This window comes from Amphibalanus amphitrite, unplaced genomic scaffold, assembly GCF_019059575.1.
Source record: "Amphibalanus amphitrite isolate SeventyFive unplaced genomic scaffold, NRLGWU_Aamphi_draft 000840F_arrow, whole genome shotgun sequence".
Taxonomy (NCBI): domain Eukaryota; kingdom Metazoa; phylum Arthropoda; class Thecostraca; order Balanomorpha; family Balanidae; genus Amphibalanus; species Amphibalanus amphitrite.
In genome coordinates, this window is record NW_024882334.1 from 302,589 (window position 1) to 324,472 (window position 21,884).

The 21,884-nt window shown below is 49.4% G+C and overlaps 1 protein-coding gene across 1 annotated transcript; it reads left to right on the plus strand.

Moving 5' to 3' along the window:
• Window positions 1–254: 254 nt before the first annotated feature.
• LOC122366937 (protein rhomboid-like) lies at window positions 255–21,460 on the plus strand. Its single transcript, XM_043339609.1, has 5 exons — window positions 255–774; window positions 3,588–3,708; window positions 18,366–18,637; window positions 18,949–19,168; window positions 19,373–21,460. The coding sequence occupies exons 2-5, from the start codon at window positions 3,589–3,591 to the stop codon at window positions 19,685–19,687; spliced, it is 927 nt and encodes a 308-aa protein (XP_043195544.1). The 5' UTR covers window positions 255–774; window position 3,588; the 3' UTR covers window positions 19,688–21,460.
• The last annotated feature ends 424 nt before the right edge of the window (window positions 21,461–21,884 follow it).

A 21,884-nucleotide genomic window follows, 5' to 3' on the forward strand; every position in this document is an offset into this window, starting at 1 on the left:
AAAGCTGCTAATCCTTATCAGATTTATACCAATGCTTACCCACCGAAAAATAAAATAGTCTATTCCTTAGCCTCCTTTTCTCGCCGATTGCAAATTTCCAATCGTCAGCCTCGAATTTGACCCTGACTCTCCCCACCCCGTCGACTCGGACTCCGCCGAGTCGGTGCAGCCGAACCTGGCTAGACTCGGCCGTCAGCCAGCCAGTCAGCTGATCGTCGTCTGCGACGGCCGACGGTACCGACGAGACTCATGTTGCAGCGCGCCGGCAGGGGAGGGACGGGGGAGGAGCGGGGAGGGCATAAAACGCCGACCCGTCGGGCTGCGAGCTCAGTCGACCAGCTGCAGCACTATTGGTGGGTGGGCGGTGAGGGGTCAGGGCATATTCGTCCGAGTCTCGGGTGGACTGCGGTGACCTTCGGTGATCTCTGAAAACCTGCAGTGATCCGTGGTGACCTTCACGTCAAGCAACCCTCGGCGTCGGCGATACAACCGAACCGTTTTCAAAGAAGATCTCTCGAGTGAGTTGGTCAATATTCAGTGTGCAATGGGTCATTCATTGACCTAAGGGCCGATTAGTCGAATATGATACCGTTGAGAAGCACCTACCTCATCTGACACCTACCTGACCTCTGAGTGACCCGGCGTGACCTCGGTTTGACCCTGACACCGCCGAGTCATGACTCCGGAGCGGCGGAGCCGAGCAGCTGCTGCTGGCGACTCTCGAACGAACTGGAAACGACACGACCTCTGACCTGCTGACGTCATCGCGCGGAGGTGGGTCCACCGTGATCGGAGCTATGCGTGACGTCATGTGGGCAGCAGTGTGACGTCACTCGTGGCATCTTGATAGAAAACGGGATAAGGATTCCTGGGGATAATCAAAAGTTTGTAGCACTTCGCTCACCCTTGTGCGGTGGAAAAAAGAAGGCTTTGTCTCAAGCTTATCTATATTGGTTGTTCATTTTTGTCTTTTTTTGTGAGAGGGATATCATACTTTTTTATAAGCAAAAGACTATAAAGTAATGAAAGCAATATTGAAAAGCGTTACATTCTGATCAAGGAAGACACACAGTGCACTAAAAGCTATCATTTCTTTGATATGTTGCTAAAACCTTTTACTTTTTCATTTTAACTTCGCATGTTTTTGCTATGACTTCGCAGTTCAACAGCTTTGAGTCACTCAAAGTGAGTCAAAGTGAGTTCAGTGAGTCATCACTGAATAGGCCATATGTTCGCTATTACCCGTTTTCACGACGGCCATCTGGTACACATTTGGTGCACATCTAGTACAGATTAGGTGTAGATTTGGTCAAATCAGGTTCAGTGTGTCTCTTAGCAGCCATCAGCTAGGGTTGCACTAATTGCTTATATGCCTGCTTAGTCATATTATCAGAGAGCATAGGCCTCTTGCACCAATGCTTGGATTATTTTGCATCGTATGCCCAATCCAAGACTCAAATGTGACAATTTGCGTGTAAAATTTACCAAGCACCTGTAGGATTATGTATTGGGCTATTGCAAACAAATTTGCAACCGTTTGATTAGCTTATTCTGAAACCGGTTTTTCGATTTTACCTAGCTAGGTAGTTTGGTGCAAGAGGCCTCATCATCGATTAAAGGGACCCTCCCACCTTAACATTAGATTTGAGTTGAGATAGCCAAAATGGGGTCCCTGGCTCACAATTACCGGTTTCGGCACTCACAACATCGAGAAATGCCTTAAATCGGAAATATTGAATTTCAAAATTGCAGCATTTTGATTCAGAGGGGCTAATGCATAGGAATACCCCTCTGAATGTGTGACGTCATCGCAGATATCTAACGATTTTTAAATGTTTGACTAAAACGCTTTGTAGCACGCGGTGGTATATGCTGCTTTGCGCGCAACAAATGCCGCACTAAATAAAGTAGCTAGGAACAGCGGAGATCCCAAAAAGTAAACAAAAGTAAAAGTCTAATATCTTGAAAACCGGTGAATATTTTTTGATGAAATTTGGTAGATATTCGTTTTTGCTCTTTCTGAACCGAGCGACATCACTTTCATGCCAATTCATTAACTTTTTTTGAAGGTGGGAGGGTCCCTTTAAAACACTGAAATAAATTCATAGTTCTATGAATTTATTTCTTAGAACTTTCTTGTCCTCAAATATCTTCATTCTAATGAAGATATTTGCTGTAAAAGAAATTAGGTGCAGATTTGGTCAAATCAGGTGCATTCGCCGGATAGTCTGTCGTGAAAATGGCTATTATTTTTCCGTCCAGGTCGCAATATTTGAGGGCATGTCAAGCACTAGAAAACACTTGATCGGGCCGACGGGCTCCTTCAATGCTAAACGTCGCGTTATGCTCATATGAGTCGCACTTCCTATATGCATACGTAGATCTGCACGTAACTCACGTTTCAAGGTGGTAATTATACATGTAACATGCTGTCAAACCATCATATACGTCATGCCACCTACTGAGACAATGCAAAACATGCTTACGTCTGTAATGCCTCTGTTTATTTTCTTGTCATTTCACATGGTTGCAACTGGTATGTTCCATGAACTGAGGTGCTAATTACGGAAATATAATCCAATGGTATGCAGGAAAATATACCAGCTGATCCTGACATGCTCCAAGACAGCTCAACCTTCACGGCTACATAACATGCAATGCATTGGTGTGACGCGTGAAATAACATAAGTCAGGAGGCAATGTAACACGGTATCTTGCGATCGCATAATACGTGCATGCTTAGTAGGCTTTTCGCAATAAAAGACGTTTGGGATAGAACTCCAGTATTTTTCTTTATTTGTGTATGCATTTGCATTATGTACCTAACCCTCAGACGCAAGCATTTATCTTTCAATATTCGGTACCAGATCAGCATAATGTTTCAATTTTCGACTCTTTGCCCCTCAGTCTGTCCTCAATCTTCAGGTCTGTACTCGTACTTCTGTCCTCAATCTTCAGCTTCGTGTCCTCAATCCTGTATCCCACCCAGTCCCTGCTCCCCACTCACTGCAACCCGTCTCTCAGCCCCGTTCTCCAAGCCTTCTCCCGATCCCAATCCCGTCTAGTTACAACCCAGCTAACCTCTAGCCTGCACGTGCCGCGTGCGGGCAGGCTTTACGTCAAAATCCGTCATACGTCAGCTTGCGCCGCCCCATCTAAATCTGCTGATGACGTAAAGATGATCAGAGCAAACCATTGCAGTGGCGGTCAGAGCAGATGGTCTGCTTGCAGATGACAGCCGAATATTTGTTTCACCGGAAATAGACTCCAGTGAGGTCAGCGAGCCCTTCCGTGACGTGGCAATCGTCGCAACTTGGCCAAAAATAAGCACACTGAGCATGCGTGGTTAGGCTCGGATTTGATGAAATGTTCACGACCTATACACGACCTTACATACCACTTATTCGACTTTGTTTTGTGACACGGAACGATTTTTTTATCATTGCAGCTTACGAAGTGTCTCATCCGCATCAACACACAAGTCCTTCGTTCGTAACAGCATGCACCGCATTTTAATTTTATCCCACCTCCACCGATTGCATTGACCTGTCCGGCTCACTTGTGCCATGCTCTGCCCTGTGTTTCAGGATGGGGAAGTGGTATCACGTGGAGGCCTGTCCACTCGATGACCGGGAGGAACAGTCCCACGCCGACCTCCATCGCTGCAAATCTCCACCCGTCTTTATCCTGTCTGTCACCCTTCTTGAGGTGAGTAGGCGTTGTTTGTTATTCAAATTGCGACAGTATTGTATTGTATTGTATTGTATTACCTTCATGGACAATCCACGCGGGGCGTGGCGATTACAGTCCATTCTTTTAGGTAGGTACAGTAGGTACAGCTCGTACAGCTCGACGACTTCATGTATGATGAATGCTGGTAAATTAGCGAAAGTCGGCAGGAAGCGTGCGCTATGGCTAAGAGATAAGCAGCCTCTCTCGTAAAATAATGACTGTGGATTTTCATTAATTTACCCCTTTCAATCTCGTGCCAATATTTAGTCTGCCGGGGATATTTAAACGGCGTAAGGTTTACACGAACCGGATTTGATTCGACGTTTGCTGATTAATCTCACACACTCAGCCATATGTTTTAGCTGACAGTTTAGGCGTAGCATGCCGGGGGGCTGTCTAAGCTGTCACAAATCGTGTCTGTTTCGGAAACGATAGTCACGCTGTGTGTGCGTATCGTGAGCTGTTACAACGTTAGATATGTGTGCTCGCAAAGGTGTGTTGACTGTTGATGCTTGATAGCTGCTTTTTATTACGTTTTGGAGACATGAGACATGCTTTCAAAGTCACTCGAAGATAACCGCAGCGATCATTTCGCCCCGACGCGATGGAGCGAACCATTTACGCTGTTGCTGCTGCTGCCACCTGTAGTCAAATGTGCGTATCACCTGTCATGCGGCACAGTATACTTCCAGGCGCTTACCGCTAGTGACATCTAGGGGATCAAATATAAGCTTTCCTAGCTACCACGTAATTGAAGGCTGGAGGATATCTGAGCTATCCATCGAGATTGGCGGCATTTCGCGTGACTATTTAACCCAATTATCTTGTGCACATTATGATGCATGCAGTAGGTATCCGTTTCTTTCTTGGATCCCTGAATCCGATGCGTCACCGATTCTGGCTAGTGCACTGTTGTAACCGATTCAGGTCACTGACGTCACCAATTCACCTCTGTGACGTAACCGATTAGGGTCAGTGACGTCACCAGATGCCACCCGTTCCGCGGCGCCTGGGGCTGCCGAGGTCAACCGTTCTCTTCCCTCTCAGCTCCTCTCCTGTCTTTGTCCAGGCTATCCCAACCCCAAAACCGTGACTTTTGGCAGTAGGCTGTATTGCTGACCTACGATGTCATTCGGATGTCATTAGCAATATCCACAACAGCCAGCGATCAGTATAATTGCCAATCAAATAGCTTCAAGCCTGAGCTATCCAGCAAAACAGCACCTCGCTCTATATTCGGACCAGCCGGGGCCGAAACACGACTTGGCGAGGCCCGCTGTCGACGATTTGGCCTAGCTGGGCGTCCGAGAAACAAAACAAACAGACCCCCACTGAACAACAGACACCTGGCTGGTTCCATCATTGGGAACATTACCTTCCGAACATTTATAAGTGTCGCACAGGATAGTGAGCTAGAAAGGACTCCGTTAAGTGGATATATGCGGCTGAACTTGCAATGTTTTGCAACCAATCTGCTCGCCGCCGGGCCGCCTACGACTCACTGAGATGAGATCAGAGCACCTTAGGGCGGGGGCGGGGGCGGGGACGGGGGCGGTGCGGGGGCGGACCAGGCCCGGCAGCAGCGTCAGCGGCCGGCGCTCGGGTCTAGGTATAGGCTAGAGGTCGCCCTGTCAGGGGTCACCGTGTTGCCAGGCGTTGCTTGTGACGTCATTGGCGCTGCCAGACGGCGCCGGGAGCCAGTTTCCGGCAGTTTCAGTCAGCTGATGTCTGGCCGACGGAGGGGGGTTGGGGGAGGATAATATTTGGGAGTCGACCTGCCGCAGGGGAGGGGAGGGGGAGGCGAGGTGCGTGGTGAGGGTTTGCAGTAGCCGCTGAGCAAGCCGGGACCGGATGCGGCAAACTGTTTCTAGCTGGGACAGAGCCCTGCGGGGGCCAGAGATGCTTTGTTGGTGGACTATTAACACGCGCAGTGGAAGGGGGGGGGGCGGATTTCGCCCACCCCTCCTGTTTTTCGCCAGTAACTCGCGTCGCAAGCATAATATCAATGTGAAATTTCGGCTACCTGTCCAGAATTGAATTGCGGATCTTCTCGTGCAAGAAGTAAGAAAATCGGTTCACAACTTTTCTAGTAATAGCGGTGTAAAGTCAAACATCCTGCCGCCGCGGCGGCGCGGCGGCGCGGCGGCCGGCGCTAGCCGTTACGCGCCGCCTGAATTGTAGACTGTGCCGGGGCGGGACGGTTCCGTCTTTACATCGCGCTCCTTACCGCTAATTATATTAGATTCGCGTCAAATTCGGTGAGAAGACTGAGAAATGTACAAGCAATCATATGGTTAAAGAATTTTGAAAATCGGCCGGTAACAACTTGAGTTATGAGTGTGTAAACACAAAATTGTGATTGCCGCGTTTCCCGCGTCGGCCGACGCCGCTTCAGCCGGCGACATCTTACCCTTAGCAGGCTTCTAACTGCCATATTTATTGTTGGATTATCTAGAAATTCACCATACATACTCACCAATGTTTGTTCTTTCGTATAGTGAAAGATTTAAAAAAATCGGCCCGTAACTTTTTGAGTTATCGGCGTGTAAACGCAAAAAAGTCGCTAATATGGCAGATTTGACCACATTTGACCTCATTTGACCTTGAAGATATTGACCTAGGGTCATGAAATTCACACACAACAGAGTTCCCCACGGCCCCCACCTACCCTCCAAATTTCGTCTTTCTAGCTCCACTGGGAGCTGAGATCTTAGGGGGGGGGGGCGACATCCGCCCCCCCCTTCCACTGGGCGTAGTACTCGCAACCCTTCCACTGCGCGTGTTAACACAAGCCATAAAATATGCGCTGTTTGCTTTTATTTTGTATGGTTTCTACCTGATGTGTTTTATATACAGCAGTGCTGATTTCATGTGCGACTTAAACGTGATTATTGATGCTAGACTAGAAGGCTTATGTAATCTATGAGTTAAATTATTTTAATCACTGAGCTTGGGCTGAACCAGGGGCGTAGGCAGGGGGGGGGCCACTGGGCCATGGCCCCCCCCTTGGGCGCCGAAGGCGCCCTTTGCGATTGGAGGGCGCCGAAGGCGCCCTCCAATCGCAAATGCAATTGTGATATAATCGAATCGAAAAACAATCGCGACTGGAGGGCGCCCTCCAATCGCGAATGTGTTTACAGGGAAAATACGGATGGAGGGCGCCCTCGGAGGACGCCCATTCCAAATACGCCCTCCAAATACGGTTGGAGGGCTCCCTCGGGCGCCCTCCAACCACATTTGTAGGCTGTAGCTCTCTAAGCGTAACGGTGGTCGCCTATGTAATCCGCTGTCCTGTAAATAAGCGCCCTCTCACCCGAAGGCGCCCTCCTGTAGGTCGCCACCCTGCTACACATTGCCGCCCTTCTGCTGATCGGCGTCCTCATAATTATTGGCGCTCTCCTACCTATTGAGCCCTCATGTGAAATTTTGAAGGCCGCCTTTCTCCCTTTTGGCACCCTCTTGTTCAGTGCCGCCCTCCTACCTATTGGTTCCCTAGTCCTTCCTGTTGAATGTTAATCGGGGCCCTTCTCCCATTGGCGCCCTCGTGTAGATCGCCGCCCTCCTAACCACTGGCACCCTCCTGTTGATCACCGCCCTCCTATCCACTGGCACCTTCCTGTTGACCAGCGCCCTCCGCACAGACGCCCTCCTGTTCGTGTCATCCTCTTGAGCAAAGGCGCCCTCCTCACCATTGCCACCCCCATTTTAATCGTCACCCTTCCGCTCATTGGCGACTTCCAGTTGATGACCGCCCTCCCACCTATTGGCGACCTCTTGTTGATCGCCACCCTCCTATTGGTGCTCTCCTGTTCCTCGCCACCCTCTTACCTGGTGGCGCCCTCCTGTTGATTGTTGATCGGCGCCCTCCTACCTATTGGTGCCCTCCTGTTGATCGCTGCCCTTCTATCCATTGGCGCCCTCCTGCTGCTCGCCAACTTCCTACCTATCGGTGCCCTACTGTCGAAACTCGGGATGTTGATCGGGGCTCTTCTACCTATTAGTGCCCTCCTGTGGATCGCAGCCCTTCTACCTACTGGCAACATCCGTTGATCGCTGCCCTCCTATCATTTATTTACTCCTTTGGCATGTTTTTCAACTTAGTCGTTCTATTGCACATAGTTGATGTCTTGCCTGTGAAAACTGCCACAAATGAACGTGCATTCAGCACAATGAATGAAGTATCTATACCTACCAAAACTATCTACGCTCTACGATGCATAAAACACGTCTTTGGTCTTAACGGATTGATCCTACTTTACGTGCATCATGGCATCTATATGGATTACGATTAAGTATTGTCAACAGGTTCGGGCGCAACAGCAGGCATCTTAAGTTTCGGTGATTGAAACTGGTTATGTGGGTACACTGTATGCATCTGTGAGAAGGCTATGAAGGCTGGTCTGAGGTAATTTGGATGATGTTTACGCATCTCGCGCTCCGGTATCAATCCGATACAGTGATCTGGTGCGTAGATATGCCACCGCCAATAAACTTTTATACATCGACACCCATGAGCCAAGCTTTCTGTACAGTTTGTGTGGCAGCGGCCCGACCAAACCTTAGGTATTTTTTACACCTTCAAATTTGGTAAAAGAGCGAGAGGAGCTTTGAACAGTGATCGTATAAAAGGCGTGCCTAAAAAGCGGAGGAAAAGGTTGTTTTCAAAAATTTCGCGCGCCTTCGGCGCAGCATTTCAAGAACACTTGACCTTTTGTGACCTGGAGTATAAAGAATACACACGATGCAAAATCAATGCAGCACGACCTATACGAGGTTACGCAAAAAAAAAAACTGGTGGCATGGTAAAAAACGCCTCCCAACCCCCCAACCCCCACTGAGCGATTTTTTATCTCGCGACCGTATGGCGCCCTCCTTGGGTGAGGTGGCGCCCTCCAAACCCTTGGCCCCCCCCTTCGCGATTTTCTAAATACGCCGCTGGGCTGAACAAAAGGAGGCAAGAATTAAGGAGGTCCCTTTAGTCTCCCATCTGAGCTGTTTAACAAATCCTCATATTCGCTGATAGGCTTTTACATGTTCCTCTAGTAACAATCGGCCACATGTTGCAGTATGCACGACAGCAACACAGTGCAGCGATGGGTAGATGCACCAACAAGCTAGCTCAGGAAAGCTTCTGCCCTGCAGTTTTGCAGCCGATGCTGAGCCTGCAGAAGCACGCTGCAGAGACCTACTCAGCACTCGGCTGACCCGATACGGGCCTACCCCACTATCCCGTTACTATGGGGCTGGGAAGGGGGATCGACCACCCAACCGCAAACCATTGTGCTGCCTCATCAAAGGGAGACCGGTACCGTCCCTCCCCCCAGCCCCCCCCCGCCAGACGGACCACCGGGGGTGGCGCAGACGTCTAGCCGGCGCGACGACGTTTATGGCGCCCCGGTGGCAGTTTTGGCGCACTGGTTGCACTTATGACGCGCCGCGCAGACGGTGGTTTTAGGGTGACTAAGCGCTGCATGTGACGCCGCCAGAGAAGCGTCGGGAATTATGCCAATCTACTATTATAAATCTTAAAAAGTCCGCCGCCGCCCACGCCCACGCCGCCGTCGGGGTTACTCCCTAAAAGGCTTATTGCGGCGCTGTCGATTGACGCAGGAGGGTGAAATTTTCACGACTCGTGGGTCACGTCATTCAACAGGTCGTATTAGATTTTGGGCACGAATCGGCCGGGGGTGTGCCCGTGGCGCGTGCTCATGTGCGCCATAGGGTTAGCATTAGAATCGGCAAAAACAGCCTATTGCTCGGGAACGGTAAGGGCTACGGGGGTGAAATTTTCACGCCAAGTCGAGCGCGTGCACTCATTTGTCGTATTAAATTTTCGACGGTGTGGGTTCAGCGGTGTGCACGTGATGGGGCCGCGACCGGCGCCGAGCAGAGGGCACGTGCCTTAGGCTCAGTTGTTCGCTTAAAAACTGAGTCAAAAGCATCAGAGCCGGCAGGTCATTGACCTTTGACAACGAAGGCCGATACAAGGCCCCGCTCGCCAAGGGGATTCGCCAGTAAATACGATAAATTTGTTTTTGCAATATCTCAGCCGTTTCTGGGCCGATTTAGCTGAAACTTGGGCTGTCGGTGGTAGTGTAGGGTAGGGTAGGGTAGGGTAGGTAGGGGTAGGGTAGGGTAGGGTAGGGGTAGGGTAGGGTAGGGGTAGGGTAGGGTAGGGTAGGGTAGGGTAGGGTAGGGTAGGGTAGGGTAGGGTAGGGTAGGGTAGGGTAGGGTAGGGTAGGTTAGGGTAGTGTAGGGTAGGGTAGGGTAGGGTAGGTTAGGGTAGTGTAGGGTAGGGTAGGGTAGGTTAGGGTAGGGTAAGGTAGGGACTAGGGTAGGGTAGGGTAAGGGTAGGATAGGGTAGGGTAGGGGTAGGGTAGGGTAGTGTAGGGTTAGGGGTAGGGTAGAGTAGGGTAGGGGTAGGGTAGGGTTAGGGGCAGGGTAGAGTAGGGTAGGGGTAGGGTAGGGTAGGGTAGTGTAGGGGTAGGGTATAGTGTAGGGGTAGGGTAGGGTAGTGTAGGAGTAGGGGTAGAGGTAGGGTAGGGTAGTGTAGGGGTAGGGGTAGTGGTAGGGTAAGGGTAGGGTAAGGGTAGGGTAGGGTAGGGTAGGGTAGGGTAGGGTAGGGTAGGGTAGGTTAGGGTGGGGTAGGGGTAGGGTAGGGTAGGGTAGGGTAGGGTAGGGTAGGGTAGTGTAAGGGTAGGGTAGGGTAGGTAGGGTAGGGTAGGGTAGGGTAGGGTAGGGTAGGGTAGGGTAGGGTAGGGTAGGGTAGGGTAGGGTTGAATTGAGTAACATCCTAACTTACAAAGGGCTCGAACAACTCGCATGCATCTTAGTTCAGTTCAATTAAAAGCAGTTACCCACTTCTTAACAAATAATACCAATAAAAATGCAAGTTTCTACACCCAAACTAATGCATCCGTTAATCACACATATCAAAGCATACAGTTATCGCGTAAACCTGTACCTCTAGTCTACTATTATAAATCTTAAAAAGTTCGCCGCCGCCGTCGGGGTTACTCCCTAAAAGGCTTATTAAGGCACCGTCGATTGACGCAGGAGGGTGAAATTTTCACGACTAGTGGGTCACGTCATTCAACAGGTTGTATTAAATTTTGGGCACGATGCGGCCAGGGGTGCGCCCGTGGCGCGTGCTCATGTGCGCCATAGGGTTAGCATTAGAATCGACAAAAACAGGCTATTGCTCGGAAACGGTAAGTGCTACGGGGGTGAAATTTTCGCTGTAAGTCGATCGCGTGCACTAATTTGTCGTATTAAATTCTTGAGGGGGTGGGTTCAGCGGTGTGCACGTGATGGGGCCGCGACCGGCGCCGAGCAGAGGGCACGTGCTTTAGGCTCAGTTGTTCGCTTAAAAACTGACTGGAAATAATCAGAGCCGGAAGGTCATTGACCTTTGACAACGAATACCGGCGCCGGGCACCCCTCGCCAAGGGGATTCGCCAGTAAATACGATAAATTTGTGTTTGCAATATCTCAGCCGTTTCTGGGCCGATTTAGCTGAAACTTGGACTGTTGGTGGTAGTGTAGTTTAGGGAAGGGTAGGGTAGGTTAGGTTAGGGTAGGGTAGGGTAGGGTAGTGTAGGGGTAGGGTAGGGTAGGGTAGGGTAGTGTAAGGGTAGGGTAGGGTAGGGTAGGGTAGGGTAGGGTAGGGTAGGGTAGGGTTAGGGTAGGGTAAGGGTAGGGTAGGGTAGGGTAGGGTATGGTAGGGTAGGGTATGGTAGGGTAGTGTAGGGGTAGAGGTAGGGGTAGGGTAGGGGTAGGGTAGGGTAGGGTAGGGTAGGGGTAGGGTAGGGTAGGGTAAAGTAGGGTAGGGTAGGGTATGGTAGGGTAGTGTAAGGGTAGGGTAGGGTAGTGTAAGGGTAGGGTAGGGTAGGGTAGGGTAGGGAAGTGTAGGGGTAGGGTAGGGTAGGGTAGGGTAGGTAAGGGTAATTTAGGGGTAGGGTTAGGGTAGGGTAGGGTAGGGTAGGGTAGGGTAGGGTAGGGTAGTGTAAGGGTAGGGTAGGGTAGGGTAGGGTAGGGTAGGGTAGGGTATGGTAGGGTAGGGTAGGGTAGTGTAGGGGTAGGGTAGGGTAGGGTAGGTTAGGGTAGGGTAGGGTAGGGTAGGGTAAGAGTAGGGTAGGGTAGGGTAGGGTAGGGTAGTGTAAGGGTAGGGTAGGGTAGGGTAGGGTAGGGTAGGGTATGGTAGGGTATGGTAGGGTAGGGTAGTGTAGGGGTAGGGTAGGGTAGGGGTAGGGTAGGGTAGGGTAGGGTAGGGTTGAATTGAGTAAAATCCTAACTTACAAAGGACTCGAACAACTCGCATGCATCACCATCATACTTTACAGTTCAATTAAAAGCAGTTACCCAGTTCTTCACAAATAATACCAATAAAAATGCAAGCTTCTACACCCAAACTAATGCACCCGTTAATCATACATATCAAAACATACAGTTATCGCGTAAACCTGTACCTCTAGTCTACTATTATAAATCTTAAAAAGTTCGCCGCCGCCGTCGGGGTTACTCCCTAAAAGGCTTATTAAGGCGCCGTCGATTGACGCAGGAGGGTGAAATTTTCACGACTCGTGGGTCACGTCATTCAACAGGTCGTATTAAATTTTGGGCACGATTCGGTCGGGGGTGCGCCCGTGGCGCGTGCTCATGTGCGCCATAGGGTTAGCATTAGAATCGGCAAAAACAGGCTATTGCTCGGGAACGGTAAGGGCTACGGGGGTGAAATTTTCACGCCAAGTCGATCGCGTGCACTCATTTGTCGCATTAAATTTTCGACGGTGTGGGTTCAGCGGTGTGCACGTGGTGGGGGCGCGACCGGTGCCGAGCAGAAGGCACGTGCTTTAGGTTCAGTTGTTCGCTTAGAAAACTAAGTGAAAAGCATCAGAGCCAACGAAGGCCGACACAAGGCACCGCTCGCCAAGGGGATTCGCCAGTAAATACAACTAATTTGTTTTTGCAATATCTCAGCCGTTTCTGGGCCGATTTAGCTGAAACTTGGACTGTCGGTGGTAGTGTAGGGTTGGGTAGGGTAGGGTAGGGTAGGGTAGGGTAGGGTAGGGTAGGGTAGGGTAGGGTAGTGTAGGGTAGGGTAGGGTAGGGTAGGGTAGGGTAGGGTAGGGTAGTGTAAGGTAGGGTAGGGTATGGTAGGGTAGGGTAGGGTAGGTTAGGGTAGTGTAGGGGTAGGGTAGGGTAGGGTAGGGTAGGATAGGGTAGGGTAGGGTAGGGTAGGGTAGTGTAAGGGTAGGGTAGGGTAGGGTAAGGTAGGGTAGGGTAGGGTAGGGTAGGGTAGGGTAGGGTAGTAGGGTAGGGTAGGGTAGGGACTAGGGTAGGGTAGGGTAAGGTAGGGTAGGGTAGGGTAGGGTAGGGTAAGATAGGGTAGGGTATGGTAGGGTAGTAGGGTAGGGTATGGTAGGGTAGGGTAGGGTAGGGTAGAGTTCGGTAGGGTAGGGTAGGGTAGGGTAGTAGGGTAGGTTAGGGTAGTAGGGTAGGGTAGGGTAGGGTAGGGTGAGGTAGGGTAGAGTACGGTAGGGTAGCAGGGTAGGGTAGGGTAGGGTAGGGTAGGGTAGGGTAGTAGGGTATGGTAGGGTAGGGTAGAAGGGTAGGGTAGGGTAGGGTAGGGTAGGGAAGGGTAGGGTAGGGTAGTATAGGATAGGGTAGGGTAGGGTAGGGAGGGTAGGGTAGGGTAGGGAGGGTAGCATGGGTGGAGAATGTTTGAAAAAGTTACCCCGGCCGGCGACCGATAGTCGCGGGAAGACGATATACTCACGTTGTTCTCAACGGTCATCATCAAACCCCTATTCTGACGCATGGAATAGGATGCTGTGTTTGCTCAAGGATGAGCGTTGTATCCGACACCGTATTATTCATAACATTTTTGGAATGATCGAAAAGGCAATTTGCTTTTAAATTATTATTTCTTTTTTCTTAAACTTCCAATTTCACACCGAACCCAAACCAAACCATATGCCATTTTGAGTACCTAAATGTTGCGTTTTCAGCTTTTTATTGTGTCTCAAAATAGCTACAAAAAGACAACTCACCATAGTAGAATCTTTACAGAGAAATTTACAGATCGAACCAAGCAAAGCACTAAAATAGGTCACTGACATCCACGGGCGTAGCCTTTTTCAATGTTGGGCGGCTCTTATAATACAAACAGGGAGTCGATCCAGGAATATCGACCGGTCCCGGTCTCGTAGCTCAGTTGCTAGAGCGTTGGATTCCGCGTGGCGAGAGCACTCGGCCCGGTTACAACAGTCCGAGTTCGAAGCATGATGGCCGCTCGGTGTTTATGAGCACCCTGACGGGTACGCTCATAAACGGGTGTGGTTGCGGTTGGTGGCAGGTCAGTTGAAGGCAATGAGGTCAAGCAGTAGTTTTGAAAAAGTGCGCCGAAGGTGCGCCAAAATTTCGAAACTGAACAGGATTTGAGAGCAATCTTGGCATTGGCGACCACACGCGGGTCTTAGGGTTGGAGATTATCCCGCGCCCTGCTGGGGGTCCTGGATTTCCACGCCCTGCTGGGGGGGGGGTGTTTGAACACCCCCCCTTGTAACTCGGCTCCTGGGCCACGTAGCGATACGCGGAAGGCGGCGTTCGAAAGAGCGTCAAAAATAATGACGAAATCACTTCGGTCAATTTTTTGGTCAGGTCAAAGGTCAGGTCACCAGAGGTCATTGAAGGCAAAATTTCGCCGATTTCCAGGTCGAATGTCGAAAATTTCCAAGAAGCCAACGCATAACTCGGGAACCAATAGAGCTACAGCGCCGCGGAAAAGCGCATTCGATAGCCCTATTAACGCCCTTTCTGAGTAATTCTCTCAGATTTGACCTAACGTCAACGGTTTTGCCTGCAGGGGGCAAAAACTGCAAAAATAACCGATTTTTTCGAAAACAGTTTTTCTGCAATAACTTTTGACCCAAGCCTTGTACGAGCTTACTTTTACCGGCATCGTGTTCCTCTCGTCAAGACGCATCGAATGAACTATAACTTGACCTTGAAAGGTCAACTTGAAAATTTGACCTCAGGTCAAGGTCATGACCTGACCGGAAAGGGTCATGTTGCATATCAGTCGATCCGTATCGTCGAGCTGAACACATCTAAGGAGTTTTCATCGCTCTAGCATGCCTCTATCAAAAGTTATTTGCGAAAAACTGTTAGATACCATTCGTGACCTAAGATGACCTCAGGGCATAAACAAGGGTCACGGACACCATTTTCAAGTTCAGTGTGTCTAAACCACTTGTAATTCGGTGTTTGGGAGTGTTTATAATGTCTTTCATCCAAAAGAGGCGCATTTCAATTTTCTCCCATTGACTTATAATGTGGAGGTCGCAAAATTGACCTGACCTTAGGTCATCGATATCAAAATTCTGAGATATACATTTTGTACATGCTATTGCTCTTAGCAATCGCTGAAAGTTTCAAAGCGATCGGTCACTCGGTGTAGCTATGACAGACATTGAAAGTTTTTATGAGGTGAGGTCACTTCAAGTGACCTGGTGACCTGACCTTGAATGACCGTGGTCTGAAATTTTCACAACATGTGTAGAATTGATGTATGATAAGGTGTACCAAAAACGGCGGCGCTCCGCGCCGCCGTTTTTGAGATATTCGCGAAAAACCACAAGGGGGGGTGTTCAAACACCCCCCCCCAGCAGGGCGCGGGTTAAGGCAAGTTAAAGGGACCCTCCCACCTTCAAAAAAGTTTATGAATTGGCATGAAAGTGATGTCGCTCGGTTCCGAAAGAGCGAAAACGAATATCTACCAAATTTCAGCGAAAAGTATTCACCGGTTTTCAAGATATTAGACTTTTACTTTTGTTTACCTTTTTTTGGGATCTCCGCTGTTTCTAGCGACTTTATTTTAGAAGTGCGGCGTTTGCGGCAGTTGTTGCGCGCAAATAGCATATACCACCGCGTGCTACAAAACGTTTTAGTCAAACATTAAAAAATCGTTAGATATCTGCGCTGACGTCACACATTCAGAGGGGTATTCCTAAGCATTAGCCCCTCTGAATCAAAATGCTGCAATTTTGAAATTCAATATTTCCGATTTAAGGCATTTCTCGATGTTGTGAGTGCCGAAACCGGTAATTGTGAGCCAGGGACCCCATTTTGGCTATCTCAACTCAAATCTAATGTTAAGGTGGGAGGGTCCCTTTAAGTAAATGGTAAATACCTACCTGATTTGCAATATTACGCCCATGGAAGTCAACATTCGAAGAGCGTGAGTTTTCTTTTCTCGTATGGAGACAGCTTTTAGGATTTACAAGAGTAGAAAAGTTACCCCGGCCGCGCCGGGGTAGGCTGAAAGTTACCCCGGCCACGGCCGGGGTGGCCGGGGCAGGTTCTCCACCCATGGAGGGTAGGGTAGGGTAGGGTAGGGTAGGGTAGGGTAGGGAAGGGTAGGATAGGGTAAGGGTAGGGTAAGGGTAGGGCAGGGTAGGGGTAGGGTAGGGTAGGGGTATGGTAGGGTAGGGTAGGGTATGGTAGGGTATGGTAGGGTAGGGTAGGGTAGGGTAGGGTAGGGAAGGGTAGGATAGGGTAAGGGCAGGGTAGGGGTAGGATAGGGTAGGGGTATGGTAGGGTAGGGTAGTAGGGTAGGGTAGGCTATGGTAGGGTAGTAGGGTAGGGTAGGGTAGGGTAGGGTAGAGTTAGGAAGGGTAGGGTAGGGTAGGGCAGGGTAGGGTAGTAGGGTAGGTTAGGGTAGTAGGGTAGGGTAGGGTAGGGTAGAGTAGGGTAGGGTAGGGTAGGGGATTGTAGGGTAGGGTAGGGTAGGGTACGGTAGGGTAGGGGATTGTAAGGTAGGGTAGGGTAGGGTAGAGTGGGTTGGGTAGGGTAGGGTAGGGTAGGGGTAGGGTAGGGTAGGGGTAGGGTAGGGTAGGGTAGTGTAGGGGTAGGGTAGGGTAGGGGTAGGGTAGGGTAGGGGTAGGGTAGGTTAGGGTAGTGTAGGGGTTGGAGTAGGGTAGGGTAGGGTAGGGTTGAATTGAGTAACATCCTAACTTACAAAGGGCTCGAACAACTCGCATGCGTCACCATCAATACTTTACAGTTCAATTCAAAGCAGTTACACAGTTCTACACAAATAATACTAATAAAAATGCAAGTTTCTACACCCAAACTAATGCATCCGTTAATCATACATATCAAAACATACAGTTATCGCGTAAACCTGTACCTCTAGTATAAGTTTAAAAAAGAACGTACAGTCCACAACAGAAGTAATGTGCGATTTCGGTCATGGGTATATTCTGCTTCTGAAGCTTAGGAACGATTAGCCAGACTACAATGCAACTTTGAAGGTAGTTTACATGTATCGTTACCCTTGCAGCTTCAACTTTATCTATTGACGTCTTCTTTTCGATCACTCCGCATTAAAAAATCGCCAGTCAAAACCGTCCGTTGAGATGGGTTAACCCTAGAACGCCTAGGGGGGGGGGGGTTGTATCAACCCCCCCCCTGAGGTTTTTTCGAAGTGCACGCTAAACGGCTTGTCGTAGCGGGCTGAAATTTTCAATACCCTCTGGGGCAACCTTTGCGCATCTTTTGCCGAAAAAAATTTGATCGGGTCATGTCAGGTCACGGAGTTATGACGTCATAAGAGGTACAGCCTCCGGCCGGATTTTCACAAACTGAGTGCCAACGCCCGAGGTTTCCTGCCGGTGGTACGGACATCGGTTGATGGATCGTGATGAAACTTCCCATGCATGTTGGGGCAAGTATTGGCTATCATATGGTATAAGAAATTTGACCGGGTCAGGTCAGGTCACGGAGCTATGACGTCACAAGAGGAACAGCGTCCGGTACTATTTTTGAAAAGCGCCCGAACCACTATTTTGCTAATTCTTGTCACCTCAATGGGAATATGCAGCAATATTAGCTTCTATAGGGAGCAAATGGACCTCCCAAATCCAAAAATACAATCAGATTTCAAAAATTTAAATTTTGATTTTTCGAATTTCTGCCGCCGACTGTGACCTTGCCGACTTCCGGCGCTCCCAACGCGCCAATTTTAGAGCTAGGGAAACGAAATACATACCAAACGATAGAGAATTGATCAAGGAACACGATAGTGAAGGTTTCAAGTCGATATCTCCCACCGTTTTGCCGCAATCGCCGCCGAAAGTTGAAAAAAGTCTATTTTTCCGAAAATTTGACCTTTGACCGGTCAAAAGTAGGTCAAATGTTGACCTAGGACCAAAAAATATACCACCAATCGCGAGATCTCGTTGAGAGCAATCCGTTGGTTTTTTCCGCTAAGCTCTACGGCCTTCCGTTTCGAAACGCCAGGGGGGGTCGTAACAACCCCCCCCCCCCTGGTCGTTCGTGTTATGAGAAATGGCCTGGTCGTGCGAGGGTTAAACCGCACATTACTTTAGCGGTGGCCGGTGGGCTGTACCTACTCGTGTCTGTTGCAAAGTACTCGTCATGCTTTGCATCATTTGCCTTCAATGCAAGCTGATTAAGCAAATTGAAAGCTATATTTTTACCTTAGATTTCACTTAAAAAATACATGTTTTATGCTCCTTTTTACGTTCTAAAAAGCTAGTGAATAGAATCATAGATACATTGAGACGGCTCTACTAACTATTGATCGTAACGTTATTTCTCTGTTCCAGCTGGGCTTCTTCGTCTACTATAGCGCACTGGCCGCGGCGAGGTCATCATCCTCTGACCTCTCCCCTGTGACCTCTGACCTACCGTCGGCGACCTCACTGACCTCTGTGACCTCTGACCGAACCTCTGTGACCTCTGACCTGACCCCTGACCTGACCTCCGTGGTGCGTCTCGGCTCCATGGGCACGGTACCACTGGATTCGGCTCTGGTGTACCGACCTGACCGCAGCTGGGAACTCTGGAGACTCGTCACGTATATGGTGTTACACACCAGGTCAGTATCATCATCAGTTCAATATCAATATCATCAGCTGCGTGTACTTTCAATATGAGCTAGCTTCTGATCAACGTATTGATCGTAAATGTCATGGTTAAATGCATTGCTTTGATATGTTGGTTCGGAACGTCGGTTCAGTCTCATGTGAAGCCTCTAACCTAATCTTGAGTGAGCAGACACGCTTTTCTTTGGCTTTTAGACACCACTAAAGAAGACGTCTCTCAAAACCTGTAGGTAATTTGACCCCTGCTCCCCTGAGGTCACGTTCCGTGAGCTGACCTCTGACCCCGGCCGTCTGTTCCTTTCAGCTGGTGGCACCTGACCTTTAACCTCCTGGTTCAACTGGCGGTCGGGGTGCCTTTGGAGTTGGGCCACGGTACGGTCCGAGTCGCCGCTATCTACCTAGCCGGAGTCTTGGCGGGCAGTCTGGGAACCTCAGTTTGCGATGCTGGCCGCCAGGTGTACCTGGTCGGCGCGTCGGGAGGGGTGTATGCGCTGCTGACAGCTCACATTGCCAACGTACTACTGGTGAGTGGTGAGAGGAGAGGGAGGCCTCAAAGGGTATATCCTCTTTTATGATCTACATCGAAAAATGAATTGTAGGCATATTTACACTGATGCATAGCTGTTTTTAGAGGATCCTGTGCCTGCAGACTACATGTAGCCCTCTCAGTTTAGCGCAAAATCAGTGGAACTCCAAAGTGCAGTTCTTATTTATTGTTTCTCCGGCAGAATTACAACCACATGGAGCTGGGCGTGCAGCGTCTCCTGGCGGTACTGCTGATCGCTGTCTGTGACGCGGCCCTGGCCGTCTACCACCGGTACTGGCTGGTGCTGTCATCTGTGGAGCCGGCTGTAAGTTATGCTGCGCACCTGGCCGGCGGGGTGGCGGGCCTGTCGCTGGGACTGGCCATTCTGCGGAGTCACTCGCCGAAACATCGCCAGCCGCTGATCCGATATCTGGGACTCGGAGTTCTGCTCGCCTGTGCGCTATTCGCCATTCTGTTCAACGTGCTCTCCGTGAACCGCGGCCACCAGTACCTCTGAACACGACGTACCTACCTATGTGTCGCTGCGGCCCGAGCCAGGCAATAATAATGAGAAATGAGCGCATCGATTACGATTTAAAGACTCCCGTCAGCCATGTCGGTTTATTTATCTTATTTATTATTGCGCAGGGTCAACGGATGTTGCCCATAGGGATAAGTAATGGCAGTAGCGGCGGAACACCTTCAATTAAGGGGGGGGGGGGCACTGCCGACTTTTGGTCCCATTCTTTCCATGCAGCCCATAGGGCTAATGTTAAAATGCCAAAATCAAAGGGGGGGGGGCACGGTGCTCCGGTGCCCTCCCCGTTCCGCCGCCTCTGAGTAATGGGACTAGGGCCACTCTCATGCTGGGAAATAAGAGAAGTTATGTCTTATTTCCCAGCATAAAAGCCCAAAATTATAAGGGCTTTGGAGACAATGTATGGTAAGAGCAGCACTGCACAGTTCACACGAGGCCGTACCGCTCACATTCTGGAAACTCAGAGGAAAAAAACTGTTCTAAATAACTTGAAAAATTAGGTAATGGGGGAAAGAGTTTTTGAACATGCCCCGTTTTTGGGCTGCATGCAGTGCTAGAAAGGGTCGTTTTTCGGGTTACTTCACTTTGTTTCATTTACATTTTTTCGGTACGCTTTATTTATGGGCTACAATGTGCCATCATTCAGCGCATATTTAATGCGCTTAGGCGTTGAACTATTTGTAGATGCAAGAGGTAGTAAAATGCTCGTAAATTGTTTAATTTTATGTCTCTGCATTTTATTTTGACTCAGGATGGGTTGGTTGCCATATATTCGACGGATGTCAGATGTGTTCTTATCGAAGCATTTATTAAAATGAACCTCATTCATCATTTAGCATGTGTTCTGCTGATGTGAATAATGTTACTGGTATATTTTGCTTATGTAAATGTTGAACCTTAATATAACATTTTGATATCTGTGACGCATCAATCATGTGTGTGCAGTCGCGCATTTGATGCAAGTTTTTATACGTTATAAATGCTAGGCATATACATTATTATCTAGATATGCTTGTTATCCAATGCAAGATTTCCTAACGAGCTGCAAGGTGATCGTGAATAATCTACGTTCATTGTTTAATATGTATGCACTGAGCCCAGCTCACAAGTGCCTAACGACTCGTGTTTGCGCGAGCGCTCCTGTCCGCCGATTCGAGCAGAATCGCTGGGTCTGCGCTCGTGTAAAACCTCGATGCATTTAGGTGTAAAGTTCCAGCCGGAAGCTGCACGGTGGGGGGGGGGGGGGGCGTTTGGTGCGGGTTTGTTGGGGTAGCTCCTCTCGCAGGCGACCCTTCGGTTGGGTGCGCTCGGCAGGTCAGTGATTGTGCAGCCGTGTAGCTAAGGGCACCTGCATTGTGCAGCTATGTTAAGCTACGTTTAGCTATGTAGATTATGTAGCTATGCATTTATGTGCGGCTATGCATCAGCATCCTGCGAGCTGCGTCCGTGACTCCCGATAGACAGTAACCAGCTTGCCTGTGTGAGCAATACTGCCATGTGTTAATGGTTCTCGTTACGGAATCTCTCGATGTCAATATGAGAACGATACCATCCAGTGCGCGCGGGATGTTCCCGTACGATAAACGCAGACTAGTGAGCTTAAAACTGCGTTGTGTTTGTAATACTGATGCGTAAATGTAAAAAGATCGCTGTCGGCTGTTAAAACGTGACCAGAAACCAGAGTGATTGGAACAGGAATGCTATCTGGAAAAGATTAAAGCTGCAAGCAAAAGAAGATAATGCCAAGCAAAAGAAGAAAAAAAAACCTCTAAATGTTATGACATCGAAGAAGTTCAGAAACCCCTTCACAATAAGGTTAAATCTCCGTTTACGATCATGAAAGACTCATTTTATGCCACTCTATCAGCGATCACAGCCATTCCTTTTATTTGCATTTCAACATCATATTTGCCTTGCTGAAGGAAGCAATGCAATCTCCCACAGAACGCTTCAATACGCTGGGGCAAACCGTGGCCACAACCAACTACCCAAAGAATACACTGGTAGACCACTGAGGTCATAAATCTATCTGGCATTTCGATCACGTTTTCTGCCAGGAAAGAGTGTTGGAGTCAGAGGAGCAGAGGTCAGTGAAATGTCGACACTTAGGACGATTTCGGGTCAGAATAGTGTCGAGTACCTAACGGCCTGCAGTGGCCCGCGGGCGTCTCGTTCG

What these genes read in the sequence shown, in the direction of transcription:
- LOC122366937 (XM_043339609.1), top strand. Translation starts at nt 3,589, where the DNA reads ATGGGGAAGTGGTATCACGTGGAGGCCTGTCCACTCGATGACCGGGAG. An exon ending in TGTCTGTCACCCTTCTTGAG is followed by an intron (nt 3,709 to 18,365) that starts GTGAGTAGGCGT and finishes TCTCTGTTCCAG; the next exon opens with CTGGGCTTCTTCGTCTACTA. An exon ending in ACATTGCCAACGTACTACTG is followed by an intron (nt 19,169 to 19,372) that starts GTGAGTGGTGAG and finishes TTTCTCCGGCAG; the next exon opens with AATTACAACCACATGGAGCT.